The sequence below is a fragment of the Chaetura pelagica genome, unplaced genomic scaffold, assembly GCF_000747805.2.
Source record: "Chaetura pelagica isolate M959 unplaced genomic scaffold, ChaPel_1.0 scaffold52, whole genome shotgun sequence".
Lineage (NCBI taxonomy): Eukaryota > Metazoa > Chordata > Aves > Apodiformes > Apodidae > Chaetura > Chaetura pelagica.
The window spans coordinates 852,678-866,180 of NW_009952486.1; the positions used below are offsets into that span (position 1 = coordinate 852,678).

Here is a 13,503-nt window from a genome sequence, read left to right on the forward strand (position 1 = left end):
TACTTACTGCATGTTAGGAGACCAGTGTTTGCCTACAACAATATGCATGTTCCTTCTTTTCCTGGACATTTTAACTGTTCACTCTTCTAACTCTGTATGAGATCCTTACCCCTGCAAATCTCTTCTTGGTTATTGTCCAAGAAAGCACCTTTCTCTAGGAAAATATTAAGATAAATATTTTCACATCAAGGCCTTTCTGTCCGTGCATTGTCCTATCTAGGATGTTCTTTGAAACACGCTGAGGTGCTTTCTTGAAGTAGAACCTTATTTATTAATTCAGTTGACTGCAGTGAAAGTTATTTAAGAGTCAAGGTCTGTTTGCACAATCCAACTTTTTGGACCTGGGAATATAGGTTCTTTATGAGTTTCAGCTCAATACTGAACTTTTCTTCGTTTCCTGTCTTAATGTATTCACTGTGATTGTTTCATACCCCTATATAACTGCTGCTTTCTTTCCCCAAAGTAATTGCATTTCAGTGGTGAGTACAGCTGTTTTGATATCACTTCTCTCACAATGATGGTTCAATGGGATATGATTTGAATCCCACTTTCATTGATATCAGTGAAAATTTCTGGTCGTTACAGATTAACCATTTTCCCTCACTAAAAACACTTCAGTGCTTGAAGTGCTTTAGATTTTAAAACAAATCATCAGAGAATAGTTGCATTTATCATCTTGAATCTCCAAAAGCTCCATGATCATATTTTATCACTCACAATAGAAATAAAAAATACATTTAATTGTATTTTACTCAGTAATTATGCAAGTTGTGCTTACATGTCATGTTCTTGTGCCTGTCTTGGTTTTGCTTAGTCCTACTCAGTAAGTTAGTGGAAATCTGGCAGCCAGTGTAATTGAGAGGAGAATTAACCACTAATTTCTTAAACAGCAGCTTCTGATGATTGCATATGTGAAGTATTAGAATGTTTATACTGTCCTTTCAATATTCACCTCTCGCTTATAGAAAAGGAAAACAACACAGACAAATGTAGATTCTCTTTAGCTCTAAAATACTTTAAAACCTAAAGGATTAACTGCCAGTCTTTTGTAGTGAAATGCTCACTGTCAGAGTCCAAGTAAAGGTTCTCCCAGTCCTCCCTAAAGGCATTGCCAGGAGTAGCATTTCCATGGTCCTACTTAGACTCACATGTGCTTAATTATTAGGTTTTCAGAAACTAAGTTGAAACCAAGCACCCTGTCTGGTTTTGTGGCTCTCAAATGGCAAGTTACTCTGTGTTGTTCTCCATCTGAGAGCTGAGAGCAGATACTTGGGCCTTATGACTTCTGTGAGCTCCCCCTGACCCTACTAATACACAAGTCCCATCTGGTGGCTGGGGCACCCCAGCCCTCAGGTTCCCTTGAAGCACCAGGTGACTGGAAGCAAACAAGGCACTGGGCTTGCAAAGAGTTGCAGACTCTCCTAATGTTAGATAAGATGAGAAATTATAACCCCTGCCTCCTCTCCTCACTATCCTAAAATGTACTTTGGGTCAGTGTGTTGGAGTTCCAGTTCCCCCCTCCCATTTTCTGCTACCGCTAAGACTCCTCTTCTGAGTCACTTTTTCTCCCCACTTCAGCCACCTTCCTTTAAGTCAAATGTAGAGATGTGCCCTCCCTGTCCAAAAGTGATGTCTCTGTCCTCCACCTGTCCTCTAAAGTCTCCTCCTCCCTCTCTTCCTAAATCAGTATTCCCCACTTTTCTCCCTCTTATTTCCTGTGGAGGTTGCTGGGTTTAGTACCATCCACCATCACAGCACAGCGTTCCACAGCTGGGAAATCCTGCTCCTAGAGAGTCTGACTCCTTGCAGAGCAATGGGGAAAAGGAGAAAAACTGTTTCTGCTGTCTTGAAACAACCCTCTGTGCTCGCTGTGAATGCACACTCATCCAGATATCATGACCCTTCATCTCCTCCAAAGGAGATACAGGATGTGATGCTCCATGGTGGGCTCCATATGCATTCAGTGACAGGAGCCATTTCCAGAATCAACAAGGATTCTGTATGAATAAGTGGTGCTTATTATCACACCTGGAAAAACTCTTTAAGGCCTGCAGATCTAAAATTAACCATCACCACTTAAAAAATAGATGGCCTAGAGAAACAGGTACTTCTGTGCAGGAATGTTACAGAGTCTAGAAATCAGAGAAGGTATCCAATACTTTTTTGATAAACTGATGCTGTCAAAAAACCAGACTTCTCATGAATGCCATTTGCAGCTGAATTCTACATTTCATTCCTAATTGCTCTTTTTTTCTTTTTGTATATGCTGTGTGCTTGTGGTGTGATGACTGCAGATCAAGGTGGACAACCACTACGATTTTCAGGACATAGCCAGCGTGGTTGCCCTCACTCAGACCTACGCCACCACTGAGCCCTTCATAGACTCCAAATATGACATCAGGATCCAAAAGATAGGCAGTAACTACAAAGCATACATGTGAGCCAAAACCTTATCTTCTTTCATCTTCTTGTTTCAAAATTGATAAGCACCAGTAAGATTTAAGACTGTTGGATGAGTCTCTGAGCTGATGTGGTGACTCCTTTGTCATAGTCTCTGGAAAGAAAATATGTGAGATTTTCTAGGTTTATCAAGGCTTTTAATGTTAATTGTGACTGGGAGGAGGAGAATAAGACAACAGGTGAGCCTGCCAGAGTGGTTTTCCTGCTAACCTCTGTTTATTTTTTTGTTTGAAGAAGGGAGCAGTTGGAAGGGGATTGGTTTTTATAGAGGACTTGTTAAATGAGCTTCCTTTGTATCTTTTTGCCAACTTAGCATCAAATGTTCTTCTCCCTCTCAGGATATTAAATGGCATTCATTCACACAAACCCAACCTGTAGCACTTCAACAAAACAGAGTGTAAGGAACATTCTAATCTTGCAATGGTTTTCACTTATATGGGTGAAAAATCTCTTCTAATTGTAGACTTCAGGTGTTTGTTTAAAGATCAAAACTATACAAGAGGCTAAAGGCTGTTCCACTTCCAGAGTTCCACTTCACATTAAGCTGGAGCAGCAAAACAGGTTATCATGTAGTAGTGGAGCTATGGTAACTGTATTGCTGCATATTTTTACTCTCTTTCAATCATCAGGCAATGTAATGTGACATACACCCATTTCATTCATGTCTCTAAGACAATTTAAATAATCTCATGTATTTTTTTCCTTCTTCCTTAGAATTCTGAGGCAGGAAAATTATTACAAAACATGGATAAAAATACATATATGCATTCACACATGCACACCCCCATACACGAGCAAAGATACTTCCCTAGGAACTCCTGTAACATTGGAGGGATCAGAGATTTCATGTGTGTTGACATTTGAAATGCACAGTCAAGATCTTTATCAGTAGAAAGAGCGGAATTCAAAGCAAACCATAAGCACTAAGAGGAGCAAAAGCCAAAGATGGCTTAAAGGAAAGGTGTAAAATGTTTTGTAATATTGAAGACAGAGTTAGCTCTGAGTGTCAAGTAATTTAGGAACAACCAACAAGCTCTATGAGAAAGCAGGGTGGGGGAAAGGGGCAAAATCTTCTCTCCTTAGGTTGATATTTGAAGGCCACAACTCTCAATTTCTCCCCTAGAATGTTACTCTCACAAGAACAAAACTGTGTCAGCAACTGCTGGCCTCTCCTGACATCTGACCTGAAGGGGTGTTTGAGAAAGAACATCAAAGGTGACACCTTTCAGGGGCAGCTCAATAGTCCAGCTGCCTCTCCCTGCACATCTGAGGGGCCTCACGGAAGCCCAACACAGAATTGGGGAAATAGTATTCCCACAGGTCAGATCCATCCAGCAGTGTGGACACTCAGTCCTCCTGCTTTATTTTGAACCCAGAACTGTCAAACAAAAAAGCAGCATGTTCTGCAAAAGCAGCATGTTGGAATTTCAAGCTGCACACAGTAACCACGCAGAACATGCAAATAGCTCGCAAGGATTGGGAGGTTTTGGGAATCCTCTGTTGGTCATTTGCAGTGTTCTCTGTTCCTGGCTTCTCCAGGAAAGTTAATTCCAATTCTGCTCGTTTGCCTTACATTGCTGCCCCAGGCTGTTGACTTTTCCTGTCTGTAGCCCCATTTCTGGAGACATCCATCCTACTTTTTCTAACAGCACCACACTCCTACACCCCAAGGTCACCTCTCCTATCTGTCCAAACCATATCTTGGTCCAGTCCCACCACTTCCCCAGACCTCTTGTACCTTTCTGTCTCTTGGTCTCTACCCCTTATCCCTAGCCTTTTTTACTGCCCCAGGTTCTCCTTTGCCCCCTTTATTCTACTCAGTGCCACTCAACAGCCTTGATCTCCCTCTGCTTCCAGTCACCAGTCAGCCTTCCTTCTCTTCCTTAGACCTTTTCATAAAACTGCAGGTCTGGAACAGTGCTTTGCTCTACAGGTGGTGCTTAGATAGGCAGATTTCTTGTGTGGTGCTACCCATTGTTCCCCTCCTCTCTTGTTTACAATCAACTGAGTTGATTTGTCTCTTGCCTTACAGCTCCCAAGAGGCAGAGCTAGGAATAAAGCCCAACTCTTAATGGTTGTGACCCAACACCAGATACCAGCAGTCAGATGCAGCAGTAGTAACTTGATGGTTCATTCCCTGTGATAAAAACTGGATCACTACATTTCAGAGGAGAGAGACCTCCATTTTTGTATTTTGGCTTGAAATTTAAATGCTGTTGAGTCTCTGGAATGATTTTGGAAGAGTCAGCCATGGTAAAATTATCATTTTCAAGCCTAAATATTTCTTCTTCACAGAAGAAGCAGTTGGCTTAAGGGACAGCAAAAATAAGTTGAAATGACAGCCTGTTCCTTCCTCCTACCTTTTATTTATTTTTAAGTTTCTGCTCAGAAATGATGGGTTCACCCAAATGCCAAAAGCCCAGCAGTCATTTGTTCCTCTAGATTCTTTCATACAGTTAAATCACACAGAAAAATGAAATACCAATCTGTTGTGACAAAGCAGCAGGAAAAGAAGATTGACCAAATGGCTGTGAAGTCCTTCACAAACATCCATAGACATGATGTCAGGAGAATATTGTTTTACAGCTGGTTCTCATTTTGTTCTCTGACACAGGAACGAGGCACTTAGGGAGCCACCACAAAAAATACCAGCTGGACATTTGTTTGTGTAGTTTAAAGAGAGTTATTAAGAGCTTCAGTTTTATAATTCTGTGGGAAATTGTGGTATAAGTGGCTCCATGACTCACAAAATGCTGGTGCTTATCATCTGTCTGTAGAGATTCTAGCCAAAAGGCACCACTGGGTCCCTCTGAACACCACAGCTCCTCGGGGTGACACATCCTTAACTGCACTTGGTGCCATTACAGCATTCAGCTGGCTTCAAGGAAATGGAGTTAAAAGGGTCACACACAAAGAAGGAAAACAGCAATACAAAACCACTCCATTTACATCTCCTCTCCAAAAGCAGCCCTCTGAACCCATAACTTAATCTCCTTTGATCAGAAGGTCAATAAAACAAAAGCAGAGCACGTCAACCAGAGACAGATGGTGCTACAGGTGAACCACTAACCATGCTGCTGCACAAGAATTGTAGGAAGATATTTCTACATATTTTTCTGATGACAAACCCCTGTCCAGAGTATTTGGATTCTGTGCTTGAAATGTTGCTAAATGAAGCAGAAGGATGTTGGGAAAGGAGAAGCTCAAGTTGCTATGAATGGTTTGTACTAACTGTAGTTTATTCTTGCCCAATTTTTAAAAAGTTGTTCTTTGAAAAGACCAAATGAAGAGAAAACATGTTGAGCCTCCTTGTAAAGCCCTTAAAAGTGTTAAGAGTTGTTTTCTGTATTGTTTGATATTTGGTAAAAGTGGAGGAAATAATGATGTGACAGACCCACAGCAATTATCAGAGTAGAAGTGAAGAAGGGTGGGAAACCTACATGTTTCCACGGAGGAAATTAGATCTGAATTACAGAAATCATACCCAAGGTGTAACGTGCCAGATGGCCTGGCCTGGTACTTTTGTATCATCTGTGGTCTAATGGAACCCCTGTTGTGTGACAGACATGGCATCGAGCTGTTGAGATCACCCCAGTCAGGTCTGTGTCCATGGGTTCCTCTGGGTCCTCCCCAGGTCCCTCAGCATCCAGCCACCAGCCTGCTCCAGGCTGAGCAGGGGATCTGTACCCTTGGCAGTGTGGCTGCAAGCAAAGCAGCTCTTCTCTGCTCAGCAGTGCTGAGATGGCATCAGTAAAGCTGGGGATCTGGAGCTAAATACTTGCTCAAAGTCAAGGACAGTTTTGTTTTGGGTTTTTTTTTTTCTGAATTGGTCACTTCTTGCTTCCTAAGACACTTTAAATAGTACATGCTAATGAATGCCTTTGAGAATCTGTGTATTGTCTCCCTGATGCAGAATAGGTGTGTAGAGTTGTGCTGAACATAAAATATTGAAGTTCTAAGTACACACATATAAATCAGGATCTCTGGAAAAATGCAGCAGAAATCACAAAACAGCCTCATTGCTGGGACAAGTTACCTCACACACTCAACATGGGCCTTCTCCTTTCACTGTTTTCTCCCACACCAACAAAGAATATGGCACCTTACAAGGACTTTATGTTCCTAAATTCAGCAAACTTCATGAGTCTCCCACAGAAAAGTCAACATTCCCCCCACAAATACTCCTGAGCCTCGTAATGAGGTTAATAGAGAAATGGAGAGAAAACTATAGTTGCTGCCTGATATACTGTTAATACATTACAGATGTTCCTATTATTTTACTAACTGGAAACACTTCATAATTTGTATCCTTAGCCTATTCCCAGTAAAGCATTTAGGTTTCAGAAACCAGTCATCTCCTCAGCCCTGGTTGCAGTCCTAAGGTCTGAGGTAAAAAAACACTTTATATATTTTTTTTTTGAGATTAAAAAAAAGCTGGTACACTCAAACCTTGACATAAACTGTTTGGATTATTAGTAAACTAGCAAAGAGGAAAAACTGGAGGAATAACCAAAATCCAGCTCTAAACCAGATCTGAGATCCCTTTGGAGGTGTCAAAAAGAGAAATATCTTGATTTTTGAGTATTGGGACCTGACTCTGCAAGGGGATGGATTTGAAACGAGAAGGTGAAGCTTCAGTTTCTTGACATTTGCAGTAGTTCAATCCATTTATAACTGATAACAGCCTGTTGCAAGCACTTTCACTTAATCATAGTAGCTTTGGGGCTTTTCTTAAATCTTAAATGAATAACTGGGGAACCCAAATTTCACAGTTCTAGTTCATAACATGCCTACAGTGAAATGAGTCTTGCTGACAGTCACCATGCCTGTTAGAATTCCTTGCATTTAGATATTGTGTTATAAGCTGCCAGGTATTAAAGAGATTTAAATGCTGTTACAATATTCATGTGAAAATCAGAGTCATTTTAGAGACAGTGAAATTTCAGAGACTGGCTGTCTTTGTAATATTTTCCCCCTTTCAGGAGAACTTCCATATCTGGGAACTGGAAGACAAACACAGGCTCTGCCATGTTGGAACAAATTGCTATGTCAGATAAGTAAGTCGAGTCTCATGTCAAAGGTAATTTTAGAAAATTTATGGAATTTTATCTTAAGTGACTTTTTTTAATATAAATTGGGTTGTTGATGTGCAATTCCCAGGCAATGCATATCTGTTCCTTGTGGAAAAAACCCTTTGAATCAGGTGAAAGAACATGAGCCAAGAGTTTCCGTATGACTTGTCTCTGAGTCAACTACCCAAAGGAAGTACCAGCTTTAGGTGCTTAGGTGCACCCTTGGGTTCCTACATCCCTGTCTGCAGCTAAAGAAAAGGCAAATTTCCAGATTCAACCTAGCAACCCTTTCCTCTGGTTCATTTCCCCTATTTTACCTAACAGTCTTACCCCATGCCACAGTGTTTTAAACTGTTCTCTTTCTACATCATCTATTATAACCAGTTTTAACTTTGCCTGTTGAAATAATATTTCTCTTTTCTTCCTTCAATCCTGCTAAATTGCTTACTTTTCATTTTTGATATTTCCACTAAACTGCACTGTAAGGCTTTTTGCCCAGATGCTGGGATACACTGGAGCTTATTTCTCTCAAAGTCATCATTCCAGCTCTGTACCTTGCTTTACTTTTTGTTTTGTTTTTCTCTCCTCTTCTTATCCTGGATCCTTTTTGCAACCCAGTCAAGCACATTCTCCTTGCACTACTGTTTTGAGGCTCAGGTCTGCTATTGACAGAACTCTTCTCTCAATACTTTGCTCCAAGTTCCTCCACAACATCCAGACCTCTTTTCCCTGCCAAGTAAATCCTTGAGGCTTTTTGATGGCTATGAATTTTCTTTCAATTCCCCAACAGTTGCTACCAGTGGAAGCTGAAAAAGCTCTGTACAATGGAAGTGTAATTTAAAAGGTGTTTTAAAGTTCAACAGTAGCCTTTTTCTGGTTTGTTTTTTGTTGTGGTTTTTTTTTTTGTGGGGGTTTTTTTTTAAGTTTGGAACTTACAAGTTGTTCCCTCTAGTGAGCTGAGGGAGACACAGAAACTGAACCATTGCCTGCCCCAAGGAAGGTGCAAACAAGTAAGACGGGAATTACAGCTCCCAGCTGCCCACCCCAGTCTAGACTGTGTCCTTGCTGATCTCCCCTCTGGGGCTGGAGTGGAGCCACAGTATTTTCTCATTCCCCTCCCACCTTCCTTTAGAAAGTGAGGTTAAGCCTTGGCTGGGAGGAAAAGCAAGAGTGTGCTTTAGTGGGGCTAATTACAGCCCGTGAGCTGCTCCTCTGAGAAAACACAGGCCCTGCAGTTGGGCCCTAAGGAGAAGGACACAATATGGAGTGTGGGGGATGAGATACTAACCCTGCCTGGTCACCTCACTGGAAATGCTCTGCCTGCTTTGCTTATGCTTCCTTTTTTTAATGTAAGAGAATTAGAGCATAACAGGTGTTTTCCCATTAAAAAAAACCACTAGCCAAAAAGCCAGGACTTCTTTTCTGAAGACAAAAAGCACAGCAAAAATGGAATTTTTCTCCTAACAGAAGGGTATGTACCACAGATCTCTGCTTTTTATTTGAGTACATGGTGAATGCATGGAGCAGAGCAAGGAGGAGAAGGGAAGATTCAAGATTTCTGAAGAGCTGTAGTAGTTGAACAGCAACCCAAAGCAATCAAACTCAAGGCATGTGCATTTCTTTTGAAATACATCTCATGAGTTAGGAAGAAGTGCTTAGAAAGCAGTGCCTGAGTCAACCTTGTTGGCTGAATACAGATCCTGGTCCAGACACTTACAAAAGAAAGAAGAATGTGACACAAGAAAGGACAATGACAGGACAGGGAACAAGCACATCTCCATGTTACACATTCTTCTCAACCCCTCTGTTTCCAAGAAGCTCTGCTCCCTAGGTAGGGCCAGAAGAATGGAGACCTGTGCTAACTGAGACACCTCTGGCACACCAGGTGTTTTGTGTCAGGCACCCAAGGAACAAAACTTCATGGCCTGCCAGTGGCTGCTGCACACTCTGTTGGCTCTGGGAAAATCTGAGCTTCTTGTCCAACCTAGTGTGCAAGCCTTGGGTTTAAAACACTCCCAAGACCAGTCCATCCAAGACCTCTCTTTCCAGCTCTGTGTTTGTTGGCAGAAGACAGGCTATTAAAAATGCTTGCATACATCTGAGTGGTGTTTCAGTATTTTAAAGAAAATGTCTTCCTTTTTTAAAAAAAATCCAGATATTTACTGTTAAAGACAAGTTTTGTTGTCTTCACAACTTTCTAAGATACATGTTAGTACTTTATAGCTAAAAGAAAAGTATTCATAAGCAAGTGCAGCAAGCAGGCCAGTCAGTGCATCTACAGATGTTGAAATTGTCAGGCATCCAGAAAGCCTCTCATTTTGGACAAAAAACATGTTTCTCACAGGAACAAAATTATTTTCCTTGCTAAAATATTACCATCAGGATTTTTTCAAACAGTTGTATCAATTGCTTTGTATTCTGTTCCAAAGAACAAGTTTTCCAGTGGAACAGACTGAAGAAAATACAAAGAATGTCACCTAGTAAGTTTACTTGGAAGGGATGCTGGGACTGAAGGTATTTGTATACAAATAAGACTCTCAGCCCAGCAACGAGTTTCCTTTGATCCTGCAGTGAAGTCCAATGCCAGGTTGATTACATCAGGGGTTTTGCAATGGAAAATACTATGGTGTGGCAAATCTGTCTTTCTGGCTCACAGGCTGGGTGAGGAGAGAGCAGGAGAGGCTCTGTGGAAGGAAATAGCTCCCATTTATTCTCAAATGCTGGCCAAAAAAAGAGAGGAAAGTTTATGATAAATGGCTGCTTTAAAACAGGTGGGTTTTGGGAAAACATGTCCCTCAATTGGTGGAACTAGGATATCTGCCTATATAACCTTTCAAGACCATATAATGACTTTCTGGTGCCCCACAGCAGCTCTGCTATTAGTTAATGAAAGTTCTCCATGTTATTTTGTGTCCTGGGAGTCCTTGCCATGGAGAAAACACTCCCAGCTGACAGCACCTCCAAACACCCTTAGCAAAGTTTTCCTACTCCCTGCTGTGGCCCCCCTGCCAGTTTTGTTCTGGAGCACAGGAATTGCCTCACTCTTCTTCTAGTAAGTCCCACTTCATTCCCTTGTTAGTCAGATAATCTCTCTAGTGACAGGATGGACAGGACTCTTCTTGCAATAAATCATAGTACTGCCTGTGGAGTGGGCGACCTGTCCATTCCTCAGTGCCTATTTCTTACCATGAGGTTAGAAATGGAGTTGTTCTAACATTCAGTACTGTATGGAACACCAGCTTTTGTTAGAAGTTGTGGAATTCCTCACAATTCTTCACATTTCTGTTGAGTTTTACTGCAGTTGTCTGTACCCCTACCTGAGGAACATTGTCCTTGTCTCCACGCTGCGTAACTTTTCCATAGTGTCACCCATCTGTTCCCCTGCAGCATCTCAAGGTTTGGTTTCTCTTGATTTTTATTTTCCCTTGGTAAGTGATGGGCATATAAAGCTGCCATTGCTCCTTTGGAATCCAGTCGGGTCCATCATTTAGGATGGACTTTAAGTTTCTTTTAAGATTGTACTTTTCCTGATAAAAGAATTAAACCCGTCCATAATGAAGGGCACTCCCAAGCACAATAGGCAGGAGGATTGTCACACTCAAATCTGTGCACGGATGCCCAAGTTTGGATTTTCAGGAGGGAACAGAAGCCCTGTTCCCTACTTCCTAAAACCCCCTGGCATTGCTGAAGCCACAGCAACAGGCCAGATGACAAATCCCTCTTCTCTACAGTTCTCCCACAAAGCAGAGCCACAGCCAACAACTGTCCTAGCCTGAGGGCACTGGAAATGCAGGATAGGACACAGCTAAATGCTCTTAGTGTTCCAGCATCTCTTATCTTCAGGTTGCTCACAGTTTAGAGCAGACATGTGTTTGGACCAGTATAAACTGGAACAGGATCCAGAATAACACGAGGTCAGGATCCAAAGCACAGCTTTTCTGCATCCTGCTGGCAACAGCAGAGCAGTCAGGCCAGTATCTCCAAGCTGCTGTTCTGGGAAATTCAGTAAAACTGACAATATAGTGAAGCTTGTGGATTTAGAGCAAATGTTATATAAAATGCATTATTGGGTTAAGCCTGTAGAGAAACAAGAGCCTGATGAGATACTCACAGAAAAAAAAATTATTTCTATGAAACAGGTACAAGCTTTGGGTTGACACCTGTTCTGAAATATTTGGTGGTCTGGACATCTGTGCTGTTAAAGCTGTACATGGCAAGGATGGAAAAGATTATATTTTTGAGGTAAGCAATCCCACTCTTTTCAATATATGCTTTTATATATTACAAACACCCAATTAAAGAACACTTGTGATAGTTAGGCACTGGCTTGTTACTGTTTCAGGAAAGGCTGTGTGTTTTTGAGTACTTTTAAATCGTAATACAAAGCCACACATCCAAGTTAGTGGCAACATTTGCTGGAAAATGTAGCCATATATATGGTGAGGTCTTTGAGTGTTGGAGGAAATGTACACAAAGTACAAAACAAAACCAAATGTGGATGTCACATTTTCCCAACCCTTATGATTTCTTTCCTGAGCAGGATTACCAGTTTTTCCTGGAAGGTTTATAGATAGCACTATCCCAAGGAACCCCAAGAAAATTATACCTTTACATGGAAAGGGAAAATGAGAATGAAGTGGAAACAGCTTCACTTTTTTTCTAGTCTAAATGATCTGATTCCTCATGAATCAGAAGTTTCTGCTGTAGAAGATTTTGAGAAGTTTGTTTCTCATTTACCTTGTTTATTATGGATAAATATAACTTTGGCCATAAAAAACCAAAACCAAACAAAACCAAAAAAAGCTATCACACAATTCAGGATTTCTTCAGCATCTTCTGTATTCTTAGAATTTTATTCAGGAGATAGACAAGGATCTTCAGAATCTCCCTACTCCAAAAAAAGGGTGATATTTGCTGAAGTAGAAGGGCATTTTTTTTCTAAACCATGAGAGTAATCTGGAGATTTTGGATTGAGCCTCTCTAGTTATTTGTATCCATTTATAACAGGAAAGCTTTGTAGAGTAACAATCTTTGCTTCATCACAGTGTTAAACAGTTCTGTGTACAGAATTCACGAATTTATTTATCACTATATAGAAATATTTATTTATTGCAATTGCTAATGATTCCCAGATCAATCAGTAGCCCTTTGTAGGACTGAGCAGCTTGGTCCTTTCCAACCCATAGGATTCTGTGATTAAACCTTCAGCAAAACTACCAGAATTCATCTCAACCTCCTGAGATGCTGAGGAAAATGGCAAGAAATCCTGTTTGCTTAGTCTGCCTGGCCAAAGCAGAACTTAACTGTTTCTTATTATATCAAAACTCACTGTAGCCTAAACCTTAGGATTCCATACCAAACCTCTTGTGTTGCTCCTTCATGCAGTGCAGTCTGTCCCCCATGGCTGGCATCAACCCACACTCCTGAGTCCCTCCTATCAATCTCTTTTATTCCCTACTTCCTTTTCATCCCTTACTAACTTTACAAATGCAGTTGGGCCTTTTCTGCTTCCAAAGGCAGTGAAGGATGTCTCCTTTATTTTAACATGCAACACTTTTGTGACATTCCTGTTAGCAGATTCCTGCCAGACTGAATGCACTTCCCTTTCAGTCCCTGAACTTGACTGTTACCACATTTTTTATATGGTGCAATTAGTCAGATTTTTGAGCAAAGCCAGCAAGCATCATGAGCCTCCCCTCAGATCAGGTGCACAAACCAGCTCCTCCTGTTGGGTAGGAGGAGAAGGGGCAGCAGTTTTTTTGAAAGTGAGATAGCCAGTTAAAATTCTAAAATGGACTGTCAGGGTACCCCACCTCCTGCTTCTGAGCAAAGCCCTGGTTTTCCATGCCAGATGCACTCATACTTCTAAGCAAACAGACTTCTGAGAACTGCAGGATACATCAGGAACTGGGTTTGTAGAGCATTTTAAGCAGTCTACATAATAGATGAGGCAAGAAAGAAGAGTGATAAT

The 13,503-nt window shown here is 41.2% G+C and overlaps 1 protein-coding gene across 1 annotated transcript in view; it reads left to right on the plus strand.

Moving 5' to 3' along the window:
- Positions 1–13,503, plus strand: part of SYN2 (synapsin II) — a 140,022-nt gene that overhangs the window by 92,420 nt on the left and 34,099 nt on the right. Inside the window, exons 8-10 of the mRNA XM_010008855.1 lie at positions 2,295–2,437; positions 7,443–7,517; positions 11,672–11,774. Coding sequence (XP_010007157.1) covers positions 2,295–2,437; positions 7,443–7,517; positions 11,672–11,774 — 321 coding nt within the window. The remainder of the gene's footprint in view (positions 1–2,294; positions 2,438–7,442; positions 7,518–11,671; positions 11,775–13,503) is intronic.